Source organism: Formica exsecta, unplaced genomic scaffold (genome assembly GCF_003651465.1).
Source record: "Formica exsecta isolate Colony F162 unplaced genomic scaffold, ASM365146v1 scaffold33, whole genome shotgun sequence".
Taxonomy (NCBI): Eukaryota; Metazoa; Arthropoda; class Insecta; order Hymenoptera; family Formicidae; genus Formica; species Formica exsecta.
In genome coordinates, this window is record NW_021850553.1 from 1697628 (window position 1) to 1711305 (window position 13678).

At 37.7% G+C, this 13678-nt stretch overlaps 1 protein-coding gene across 2 annotated transcripts in view; it reads right to left on the bottom strand.

The window, feature by feature from the left end:
- Positions 1–345: 345 nt before the first annotated feature.
- Positions 346–13678, bottom strand: part of LOC115238222 — an 87380-nt gene continuing 74047 nt past the window's right edge. For both annotated transcript variants that reach the window (XM_029811844.1, XM_029811843.1), the window contains 8 exons: positions 11505–11755; positions 9386–9633; positions 9066–9224; positions 8750–8895; positions 3200–5740; positions 2915–3121; positions 2343–2726; positions 346–2252 (listed from right to left, as the gene is read on the bottom strand). In XM_029811844.1, the coding sequence (XP_029667704.1) occupies positions 2053–2252; positions 2343–2726; positions 2915–3121; positions 3200–5740; positions 8750–8895; positions 9066–9224; positions 9386–9633; positions 11505–11755 (4136 nt within the window). In that variant the 3' untranslated portion in view covers positions 346–2052. The remainder of the gene's footprint in view (positions 2253–2342; positions 2727–2914; positions 3122–3199; positions 5741–8749; positions 8896–9065; positions 9225–9385; positions 9634–11504; positions 11756–13678) is intronic.

Here is a 13678-nt window from a genome sequence, read left to right on the forward strand (position 1 = left end):
TCTAAAGTTTTTAATTTAAAATTTTTATATCTAACTTGAATTTTATAATGCATTAAATAAATTCAATACAAATTAAATTTGCAATAATCGTGAAATATTATTTGACAAAAATATATTGTTAAAGATAAATAAATATCGTGATTAAAAAGTTTGTACACATTTCGCAATATCTGTACAAAATATACAAAATGTTTAAGAATATGTATTAAAAATAAAAAGCTATAGTTCCAAATGCAATAATGTAAAAATTTTAACAGATATAGTTTATTTATTTTTAAAGATTGGATTTTTTTGTAGGTGGGTATTTGAATGATGAAGAATATGGAAAGAAATACTCCGCAAAAGTTCATGTTTTCAACAATTTACTCCTAGGCTCTTGTTCTGGCTTGTTGACTGAGACCGGCGCGGTCTCCCTTTGTTACATAATACATAAAAATAATGGTATGTACAAATGTAAGGAAAAATTAGGCACTCAATGAACAAAACGGCGAAATTATAAATGATAGTTTCATCGCGCGCAACATACGAGCGAGTGATATTCCTACAACGTGCAATGTGTATCGATAAAATGATGCACTCAGAGAGCAGAGAATGATAAGTTTGAAAATTACACTGCGAGGTGTGAAAAATAGAGCGCAGCTACGTGACATGGACGCGCCAAACAGAAAAATCAATATATAATACAATCGGTTTCCTTTTTTCCAAATTTTATTCGCCACTCAACTTGTGTCGAGTTCAAGATCCGATTGTTTTGGTGAAATGACTGATGTTGGAATGTTGATGTCGGGTAATAAACATTTTCTGGAATGTGCTCCGCGCAAAGTTTCATAATTTTGTTTTTTTCTTTAAAAATTAAGTCACATTATATCTAAGTACCGCAGTGTCGTTACATAATGTTATTAATGCTCCATCCCATATTTTCGCTGGCCTTCGTGCTCATTATGATAAATAGTATGGATATTCAAAAGGAAGGATTGCTTACTACTCTGATTTTACGCGTATCAATGCGCAATTTTCCCCGTATAGTCTAAACATGTTTGTAGACTAGAGTTCTGGTGTAGTTGATATTGATTTAAATTAAAACGTAAAACTTGCATAAAATATTCTACCTTTTGAAATTTTCCCTTCTCATGTCCAGAGATTCGTGATACTCGCAACCTTCCGATTATACAATCTGATTTCTATCGATTAAATTCGTTCCACCATACGCACTATTATATTAAACGTAAAAAATAAAGACATAATCATGTTGGATGCGAGCGATTTCTCGACATTCTGCCAGTCCGATAAAGTCGATGTTATTCTTCGATCCTTCGTCATATTCTTCAATCCTATATAATGTCTTCTCTTCTAATCATTATTTAATTTTATCAATCGATCGACATACAAATTGCATGATATATCATTGTTTTTTTTTGTTTTTTTTTTCAAGTACTCGACGTAAAAGTCCACATTACGCTGAATAAAATAAGTTATACACCATTTGTCTATTTTTTCTCCATTAAAATATTATGATACACACAAATTACAATTATTTATGCTCGGAGTATAAGAGCCGTTAGTTGTGTGAAACTAGAAAGCCTTTGTCGTTTTGTTTGCAGTCGTAAAAACTGTCTTGTCATACGCGGATGGGATACAATTTGATTTGTACAATTAACTTTATACATATCCTCGTACGATTGATATGATTCCATATTTATGATCGAAGATCGGCGTGCTTGCCAACGTTTGGCGACGTGCGCAAAAATAATATTTATCAATTAGTACAATAACATTCTAAACCGAATGTAATCCTTGGTTCCTGTGAACCAGCCAAAGTTGTCTGTTTTCCCGATACAATCAATCGCCGATGGTACTAAAAAGGATACTATATAATAAAATCCGCAAAATAATATGAATAATTATCGCTGTACATTTGGTCACTCAAGAGTTTTTCCTTAACCATTACTTATCTACGTGTTACGTTTAGTAGTGGGTATTATGCGCTAACGGCCCTTAACCCGCTGATAATATCACAGATGAATGAGTTTCCGTGTTGTGCGTTACATAACGCTATCTAAGATTCCTAACAAGTGCATTGATCCTTTCGATTTTGTCACTGAGCATTCGCCTCTCGGAATCAAGAGCTGTTCTGGCAGACAGGAGTTCATAGATTTTCCGTTCTAATTGAACAGCTTCGGAATGCAAACTGTTGTACTGTGCTATCAGTTTCGATGTTTCACTTGTCAGAATTTTTCTCTCAAGTGTCTTTTCTAAAATCATATACAAAAAAATGTGTGTAAATGTTATATGATATGAGAGTATCACATATGTATCATGTATGTATAATAAAAAAAATTTACCTTTTAGATACTCCTTATAAGCAAACATAACATCCTCGATTCCAGTCCACCTCGGTTTCTCTTTCCTTTCACCTATTTCATCAGTATTCTCACTGATGTCTATAGTTTTACAGTGTTGTTTCACACCATTCTCACCAGGCATAGGTAAAGTAGGGTAGTACATTGGAACTACATTCGGAACTAAGGGTGGTAGCGGTGGTGGACGTTCCGAGATCGGTTTTACTTTAATCCTGTCCAGAAGACGCATTTTTTGAGGTGGTTTTGGTAAAGCTGGAGGATTCTTAGAGTAAACTTTGGCGATTCTTTCACAGTAGGCAGTAACGGAGTTCGCGCTTTTCCGTTTCTTGCGATCTGCTAGAACGTACTGCCATGTCACTTCTGCCTCTGTAATTGCAAATTGCAATTGAAACAATTGTCTTGTTTATTACGTATATTTATGTATATAGAAAAAATTTCATTATGTATAAAATTCTGTATATTACAATCGAATATATAACAGAGATAAAAATATATTACTACAGTTTATATCTATAGCTACAATATTATCAAAATTTAATTAATAATGTATTTACCGTCTCTTTTATTTGGAGGCATAATATCGAGGCCTATAGTCCTGAGAAAGCCTACTTTCGGCTCGAAATCTGACGTGTGAAGTAAAACGTCCGGATGCTCACGCGGAATCGGTAAGACGGACTCTATTACAGGCTCTACTTCCAGAGGTAGTTCTGGTGGATCGGGATTCAGTCTGTACCTTTTCTCAACCTTACACAATTCTATCTCTGCAGAAAAATAATGACGATTTCAATTTACCGAATCAAAATATAAAAAGTAATAATAGCGTTCTATTATCCTCTTACCGTTCCTAATAGTCAGCGTAGTCAATCCAAACATGGCTAGAAAGGTCAATTTGTCTTCCGAATATTGTAGTTTAGCCGGCGGACCTTTCGTGATCCAAAGATCCACGTCTTTGGTTTCCTCCTCGCCCTCCGAGTCGGAGCTACACGTTACGCTCGTGTTCTTTTCCCTCTTCCGTTTACGTCTCTTTTCAGCTAGATCAAGAGATGACGTCAGCTCTTTCTGCATTTCAGGCACCAGGAAAGACTTTTCGCTGCTGGTGATTACATCCTGCTTGACCACTAAAGCCTTACTGAGGTCAGGTACATTTAGCACCGCTGGTTCGCACTTCACGGAAATCTCAGTTAAATTATTGCACTTGTCGGTAAAGCAAAACGCAGTCGTCTTCAATTCGTTGTTGCTTGTCGAAAAATTCAGGAGCTTTTCCTGATATTTCGGTATTTGCAAGAGCACATTGGAAACGTTCTGACAAGTGCGCAACACCTCCTCAGACTTGATACTCTGCATCAGCTGCGTCGTATCCATAGGCTTCTGCGCAATGTCATTTATGCTGAACTTAAAGCTCGATTGAAACGGTAATGTGGACAAGACATTGTTTTGATCGCATTGCGTCTTACTACAATCAATTTCATTTTTGCACTCCTTTTCGCCGACGGTGTAATTCACCGGCTGAAAGGGTGGCAAGCCCTTTTCTTGCTGCTCAAAAGACAGATGCGAGATTGAGGTTTTCTCCTGGAGCGAATTTGTCGCAACGTGATTCTGATTCAACAACTGCGGCTGCCTGATCGGGCTTTCGCTCGCACTTTTCTCATCTGTATTCAGTTTATTGTCCTTTGCTGCAACATCCAAATTATTTTTATGATGCGCGCTTGCATGATTCACAATTTTACTACTGTTAGTAATTTTATTATTAACGCTGAAAGTGCTATTGCTCATTGCTTTTTCATTGGAAACGCAGTTGTTAGTAATACTGTCGTTTCGTTGAATTGCCGTCATCGTCTGATGAGACTCGCTGACATTGAGATGCGCGTTCTGCTGTTTTGTGCCATTCGAATTAGTCACGATATTCGTGCCACCGTTGCCGTGATTGTTGTTGCTGGTATTTGCCATTGGTACATTAAGCTTGGACTGAGAGTGATGCTGTTGATGTGGCGACGAAGATGTTGACGATGATGACGAGAAGTGCGGCGGTTTGTAGAGACTTGACATGTGCGAGACGGATATATGCGGATGATGGTACTGTTGTGGTGGTGGATACGGGATCGGTTGGGAGAACACTGGCTGGTTGTTTATAGACTTACTATCCATGGTTGAGGAATTATTCTCCTGTATCACTTGATTACCAACAACTTGAGAAGTAATCGACGTCATCGATGAAGACTTCAAGGACGGCGGCTCGTGATGACCGATCTGATTGACTATACTGTGACTATTCATTATGGGTTGCCTTTGCTGTGTTTTCGTCGAGGAGGAGCGAAACGAATCCTCGAAGGGTCTGACAAAAGCCGGCTGCGAGGTTGTTGCGATATTCATTGTCGTAGTAGTTATGATTGCCGTCGTAGGCATCGTCGTAGGCAACGTCCCCGCCGTTGTTGTGATTGTTGATAATGGTTCCTTGCTTCTCGGCGCGCCATGAACGCCATGGGATAGCGGTGGGGATTTGCGAGCTATGTGATTTATCGAGTTTAACGTCGACGAAGAACTTGGCGGCATCGGGGCGACGTGTGTCGTCATCGCATTAGACAAAGAGCTCGTAATCGTCGTACTACTTGTACTATTCGCGCGCTGTTGATGTTGTTGCGATGGAGGTTGTTGTTGATGTTGTTGTTGTTGCTGGTGATAGATGGAACTTGTGACTGTAGTAGTCGCGCTGCTCATAATCGTGGCTGCGTGTTGACTAGAATGAATGGTACTTGACGGCACTGGGGGTAAGTGGAGAGAGGGAATAGAGATAATAGGCGTAAGAGATATGCCTAGGGAAAGCGGCGGTGGTCCTATTACACCCGGCGTCAAAGATGGGATGGAGGGCATCGGCGGTGGACCGATCGGCGCCGAGCTTATAGCTGTTGGGGGTGGCGGCGGTCCGAGGTTCAGAGTGGGTAAAGTGGAACCCAAAGGGGGCGGAATAGACGCAGAGCTGACGGAGCATATGGAAGTGGAACTCAAGGAGGGTCCAATGGGCGCAGCTGGACTGGGAAAGGGTGGTAAGCGAGGATGGTAGATAGTGGCTGCTGATGCTGCCGCTGCCGTTGGATCGGAAGGCGCTGGCGGTGGCGGTGCAACTGGCGTAGCAGCGGATTGTTGTTCCTCTTTTCGAGATTGGTGATGATTGCTACTAATGGTGACGGCTGACCCATTGCTATTGGCGTTGTTAGTGCTACTAGTGTTGTTGCCGCTGCAGTTACCAGTGCTGCTGTTAGCGTTGCTCCCGCCGCTGCTATTGTTACCAACACCTCCACCACCACTACCGCTCTGTCGTTCTCTACTGTCGCGTTCTCGGTCCCGCTCGCTATGCATCTGAGCCGTTATGGTCGGCTTCCTAGCTGGAACAAATCCCGAACACAGTGCTTGGTGATCTTCCACTCTACAGTAAAAAAAATCTTGGCCATGGCGATATGTTGTAAGTTTCTCTTTTTGTTATTTTAAACGTTATTTTCACTTATAAAAATATTTAAAAAAAAAAAGATATATGAGAAACATTTTTTAAATAAAGATAAGGTAACATATTGCTATAGCCAAATTTTACAATTTTATGTAATTAAATCAAGACTATCGATGTTTTCAGCACATATCGAATGTAAAAAATAATTGCATTTATCACTATATTTAGATGTCCTGTTAAATTTTGAGACAAATTCGCGCGCGAGGAGAAGGTTTAAGAAAATGTTCATAATTATTATATGATTTCAATCTTATGGGTTTCATACAATTCACATTACGCTATAATTTACGCAGATTAACTGAATTATATCGGCTTTTAATAGCATTTTCAATTAATTGCCGCAATAAATTTATTGTAGATTATTACGCATTTAATAAATTAAAACAACTTACGCAATTAACATACACATGTACATAACAAATATATATATATATATATATATATAGAATGACATATATAACAAAATTTTTGAATTTATTTCCGTATTGATCCATCTATTCCAACTTACCTTACTTTCGTTTACTTTCGTTATTTATTCCAGTCCCCTATAAGAAGATGCTTAATATATTCGCTTCGAAGTATTGGGGATGATTACTGTTATATTTTCAATAAAGCTAAATAAAAAAAAATAAAATGAAGAAAACCAATTATCTTTCTAAACTAACGGGGTAATCGCTATCACCGTTCTAGTATTAACAGTAGCAAGCGCATATTTTTTTATATAATAATAGCAATAAAATAGATATTTAAATAATCGGACTAGGAGTTACCGAATCTTCCCCAAAACTGTTTCAGAAAATGATTCGAGGGTCAAGAGAATTTCAAGTCCATTAGAATTTCAATCACATTTCTTGCAAGTTTTATTTTCATTTATAGTCCAAATATACATGTTTACATAATAAATTATATAAAAATGGTATAATTTTGATAAAAGAACATGTATAATAAAGTTTATATATACATCGCTTAATTCAGTCAGAGTATGAGGAGCAACATGTTTACTATACAATTAAGGGAAACTATGTTGACATTAATTGGTTAATTGGAAAATTTCTAAAACAGTTGCGGGAACTAACGCAAGAGTGCATTGCGCCTGATGAAAAAAACACTCAATACTTAAATCATTACAGTCCATTAAATTGCAGATTTACGCACGAACACCTACCTAAAAGTCCACGCCTTGAAATTATATAAACATTCAAACACGTGTAATGTAGCCATCATATCAGTAATCATCAAAAATTATATTCTGCAATAATTTAACAATTCTAGTAAATAAAAACTGTAATTTATAACACCTAATAGACACTATTATATAAAAATGAACTCTTCGAATCATAGAATGTCAATGCACGTATATTGATATTTTACTTACATCTTAACAATAACGAATATAGAAAGAAAATAAAAATATCTTGCTGTCAAGAAAAAATTAAAAATAATCTCTAAAAAAAAAAAAATTATTTATTGTATATAACAGTAGTCATCTCCATTCCATATACAAGATGTACTGTATAATTGGTTAGTCGTACCATATTAGAACATCCTGTATGTCAATTTTTTTTGCAATGTTAAAACTCAACAAAAAGCTAGCCCTTTTTCTTTAAAGGCGTGCACTCTTATGTTTAAGTTTCGCTATGTTATCAACTATAAAAAACAATTAACTATATAACCAACCTGTCGTCGTACACTAAGAGTGTAGTTTCACATTTGAATGCTACAGAAAACGATTTGAAATGTTTATGCGAAGAATACATAACAGATCGTATACATAACAAGTGAATGGCCGACCGAAGGCCGACTTATTTGTTGATTTGACATTAACAGAAGATGACAGTAGCAGATAAGTCTGACTTCGGTTCGGTAAGTAGATAAAAGAAAACAGCTAAATCGGGTCTCGGAAAAATTTGATTGTAATTTGTTCGTATTCTAAATCGAAACTAGAATGGGTAAATATCTTTTGCCGCTAAGCCCACTTTTTGACAATTTGTTGAGTATCGAGCCGAAGAGCAATTTTGTGTTAAGGTAGACATATACCGAGCGAACGACAACGAACACAAAGCGAATGCCAAATTAAATTTATTTGAAATTTTCTTTTTGATACACCGTCCTACGAGCGAACCGTTAATATACGTTTTATTCGCATTTGTTCGCGCACACTCTTCCAAAAATTCGCATTCGTTATTTAAACGTTCAACATTCGCTGGCAGTGTATACTTACTACCCATCTTTAGACCTGCTCGGGCATCAAATCATGTGCTTATCTAAAAAATATCAACGCTACTTTCGTAAGAAACGAGTATAACTATATGTGACTCTCGTTAAATCTAGATTAAAATTAGAAGCGTAATATGTTGTTTGTTCTTTCTTTTCGAATTCTCTCACTGGGTCACAGTTATATTTCTACAACTTCTCCTCGCTCGCGCCGCCAGTCCGTCTATATACTTTGAAGAACTTTGGCTCGCAGTACAGGTCGTTCAAACGTCGAATCAACGACGCAACTGCCGCTGAGAGTATAACTCGCTTGGCGAATTCGAGATCTCGGGACTAAAATTACACGAAACAACGTGCGCGGGGCAAACAACGAGTCGTGGCAACGCGTATGCAGATATCGTCGATTCGGCATAGCGGAGTTCTCGATACCGTTCCATGAAGATGCTAACTACGTAGCTTATAAAGTGGATATGGCCAAACGAGAAAAACTTGACAATTCGCACGATATATCAATATATCATGGCAATGCCGCCGCCAAAAAGTTTCGCAGCGGGAAAAAAGAAAGGAAGAAGGAAATAAAGAAAGAGCTTGCGCGCCTTCTTAACGAACGATCGCGCTTTGATCGACGCTTTCTTTTTTTAATGAAAGGCAGTGGGGGGTGGAGCGACTCGCTCACCTGCAGTATCAGCGGATGCAGGTGCAGGCGCGGGTACCGGGGCAGCGGGAGCAGAACTTCTCGCTACTCTTCTCCTTTCCTCCTCCTCTCGCAACGCAGCCTGCTCCCGTGCTTGCCGCAGCCTATGCTCCTCCTCCAGTTTCAGTCTGAAAAATAAGAGAATCGTACCGCAATGTTAATAAAGAAATTCGGCATTTCTGACTGCTTCGTCCATTCTTTCTTTTTTTTTCTATCTGTCTTTCTCCCTTCCTCCCTCTCTTCCTCTCTCTCTCTCTCTCTCTCTCTCTCTCTCTCTCTTTCTGAATCTTTTACTTACCGTTCATGCATCACGGGAGGCATAAGACTTAGTGAAGCGGGAGGCGGAGGAAGCATGTCTGGACTGTATCTTAATCCGTATAGAGGATACGACGGCAATCCAGGAAACAACGGCGGTCTCATTATTCCGCACCGTTCCAGATATAATTGTTCCTCGAATCTGAAATTAAAAAAAGCATGAAAACTGTTAAACTTTATAGTTGGCTTTTCAATAAATGCAAATAAAAAAGATTTCTATTGAAATTAGTAATTAAAAAGTATCGTCAAGATCCTGCTTTTCTCTCTTGAAAATGTCAAGATGAAAGCAACATCATTGCTTACCTATAAGCGTGCTGTAGATGTGGTGGTGTATAAAGACTGGGATGATAGGCGCTATAGGTCGCGGGATCCAAGGCAAATGCCGGTGGATGGGCCGGATGATGCTCAGGCCGGTACGGCTGAAAACCGGAACGAGCCAGTAATTCGGAAGCCGCGGCAGTTGCACTGTGCTTGCTAGTTTCAACGGGTCTGGCAGTTGTTGTGTACAAGGAAGGAATCTCCTCGGGCCTTCGTTCGTGCGTCGATCGCTCCTATAAAAGCAGATTTAGCCATATTTTTCAGTTAATGCAATAAACATAATAGAATGAATTTCTTATTATCGCAATATAATGGATCACTTTAATAAATAAAATACGTTTAATTAGTATGATTTTCTCGCAATTATAATTTTAAAAATATCAAATTATATATACTTCGCGTATTATCGAGTTACAGTTTAAAAAAATGATATTTATGCGCGAATACAGATTTTTGGAGAAAGAATTTGCAATCTAAAATAGAACACGTCTCTTAGAGTTAATGTTTTCGAGACAATTTCCTGGAAGGCGCGGAGCAATGTAAATTATCTGAAATTTTCTTCATCTTATATCGTATCTTCCGCCACTTGGACGTTACGAGTGATTCTAGCAGTTTATTACCGGGCGTTGTAACGCATTCGTGCACCGAACCGGCAATGGGTTGCCGCTCGAATAACTATACGCCGTAGAAATTGATAGGAAAAACATGTGGACATCAAGATGACAAGCGAAAAATTCATCATTACAGAAAAAAACAACATAAATATTAACTAACTATTAAAAAGATTAAACTGATTGGTTTCTTAAGATTTCCAAATTTAATCAGTTAAAGTCATTCGATTACTTTATTCATGATCTTATTTTTCCGTTATAATGAAAAGAATTATTTCTGCTAATAAAATAATTTACAAAAAAATTTTGCGCACATTTTTAAACTGCAACAACATTAATTAACATCTTTATAATTATTAACCTATTATCTTTTTCTGTTGTAAATAAAAAGGAAAGTATATTCATTCAATTAGGATACTTAATTCAGATCGTCAATAAACGTTTCAGGCTTAGAAAAATCTTGCATTTGCAACGCAATAGCGTCGGCGATACAATCGAGTAAGGAAAAGGGTCTTTGATCTCTTCGATTATCAGAATTGAGCTACCTTATTCGCTTTCCGCCAGAATAAGCACCTTTTTCATTTCGTTACCGAGATTGGTTGCATTTTCGATCTACCTTTGAGCCTTTGACACTCTGCAATCTTGCGAAGCCGTTTGATTCGCATGCCTTTCAAAACATTCTCTTTTTTTTTCCATGCCGTTTGGCATCAATAACTTTATCCCGCCTCGGCACTTTCGCTTTTGACGATAAAATTATGAGATTTAATTTCTAGCAATTATTCTTTAAAATCGTGTGAACTCGAAATGGACCGCATAATATCATACGCATAATATCATAATATCATACATATCAAGATATCTTACAACTCATACGCTTTCCCTCGATTTCATTTTATCGTAAAAATTGAACGAAAGGTCATCTAGAATCTTTTAATTTCCGACTACATTTCTGCTAAAGTTCTACTTTAAATTAATCAAAAAACATTTTATCTCAATAGTATATGTACATTCTTTAATATTTTTTTCCGTGTAATTTGTAATATATATGATTTACAGAAGAGATACGATTTTAGAAATCCCCCGTATGTATCGCAAATTGTAATAATGTTTATCGTAATATAAAATAAATCACATCTCATCAACAGCAGTAAATTCAAAAAATTCCAGTAAGAACACAAATATATGCACCCTCTTCTCACTCGCCTATACTCTTCTACATTTATTTACAACATTTCTCATTGACCAACCGTATAAAAAAAAAAGCGTTGTCCACATTGTAGCCCAAAGTCGGATGCAAAACGACCGATGTCACATACAACGATTTTTTTCAACCACGTTCGCTATGTATCTAAGCACTCGCTTATTATTCCGATCATAGGATCTGAGTTCGAGGGTGCCATTGTCCGTGTTCCGAAGCGGATGCACTTCTGTGCCAAAAACGAAAGAGGCCGAGAGAAGAATAAAGTAGACATATGGCCCCAGCAATTACTCACCTTAGCAGGAGAAGGACCTCTGACCAAAGGCGGTGGCGCCCGGTTCTTCGGACTGGCACGGGGTTCCTCTTCTTGAGGTGCTGGGCCCGCCTGCTTAGCCAGGTTCCTCAAGGCGGCAGCGAAGCTCCTGCTATTCTGCTGCCCGCCCGGTCCAGGTCCCGGGGTGTGACCCTGAGGTAGTACACCGGAACTAGGTCGGTGGGACTTGCCAATCGAGGTTGGCTGAGCTTTGGTGCTGGCAGGCTGTAAACCTGAAAGAGAGCGGAAGAGGTCAGCGCCCGTGTGAAATTATTCGCTCACGCATAACTCAACCTAAAATGTACGGATGTGTATTTTTTTGGCTTTGATGATTGACATGGCACGGTAAATCGATTACTTTTGACATAAATCATATGTCGCGCATTCAACATGATTTCATTAATGCCGCGGCTCGTTACGTTCCTCGAAATGATTACATTTTCGTGAAGATTCAAAATATATACATATACGTATTGTTTCAAAAATACATATATCACAACACGCCTTATTATCCTGAATGAGAATTAAATTAACTCGAATGCCATTTACTTAGATCTTATACCTATACATGTCTCATAATAGTTCACGATAACAAATTTTCGATAACGTATACGTTTCATACATTCGCTGTGAAAGAGGCGTTATCGAGTGAAGATTAACGAGCGATTCCGTCGTCTCTGCACACGTGCATTCTCTTTCTCGTGCTCGGTAACGAGCGTGCCTCATAATTCTTCGCAGGGTCGGAGGTCGTGCTCGTGTTGACGTGACCCGCCGGGGAGGTCGACCAAGCATGATCGACTTCGTGGGAGATTAATTATGAGGCGGGCGGCGGAAGGTAGACAAGAAAGGGAGTAAGTATTAACGAGTGTGTATAGCACGCAAAGGCGGTCATATATAAAAATATGAGTATTCCCTCACTTGGACTCATATATGATCAATCAATTTAAAGTCTCCAATTTTTATTACCATTTAAATTTTAGAAATTCTAATAAATTATTCATTTTTCCAAATAACTACATAGCATCACACAATTGCCAACTCCCCGTGATTTCAAAAAACGTAAGCGACAAATAACGCAGTTGTTAATGTAGTGGCGTAAGCAGATAGAAAAAGAAGAGAGAAAGCATTTAATAATTAGAAATTAACCAATTGCTATTAACTTACTTCATTAAGCAGAAATTGTTGACCGTAACAAGTGAAATGACGACTATCATGAACAAAATTGCTCGATCGAACGATCGCTACGATTTCTTTTCTCGAATTTCTGACTATATATATATATATAGCGGAAGTGATGAGTGATAAAACGCGATGCGCGTTACGTCGCGGTAATGGCAATAATAATTAGGATTTACGGCGAAGAGCAATATCGTCGGCCGTTGCGCGCAAACCGACATTTGTTAATTAGACAAACGACAATTAATCGCTGTTTACGCAACTGGTAAAGCAAATCAACAAAGTAGAAATAACTTTAATTTTGGTATAATTATAAATTGTGTTGAAGCTTAAGAAAAATATATGCAACATAATAATAAGCAAGGTAAAGAAATGCTTTTATTGCAAAGATACGCAGCGGCAAGCGAAGAAACATTGAAGTTTAACTTAATCAGTTAAATTTTAACTTGAACCGTAATTTAAGCTATAGTGGAAAAATATTGTGGATTGCAAATTTTCTTGGACGCTATAATAAGAACAATATACATATACACCTATTTTTCAAGGAACCTAAGAAATTATTCCGCATTATTTAATGTGCATTGTTAATTACAACATTTTTCAATTAACGGATGCAGAAATGCTTAATTTGATCCGTACCTTTTATTATGTAAAAATATACCACGTGCAACTTTGTGGTTTAATTAAACAGTGTTATAGGGCAACATTCTTGACACCAATGTGATGCATTTCATAATATATTGCATTTTCATGACATTGTTTTCTCTGCTTCTAGCATGACATTGCGTTGCATATAAACAACACTGCATATAAAGTTGCAATCTTGCGCTATTGCATAAAGCGTTGACATTTCGACATCCGGTTGTTGTGCCACAAAGTTAAATAAGGTTGATAGAGTAATCAAAATCATCTAAACGCAATAACGTAATAATTTTACTATAATATAATAGTTGTTATAGAATATCGAGATCAAGTTTTTG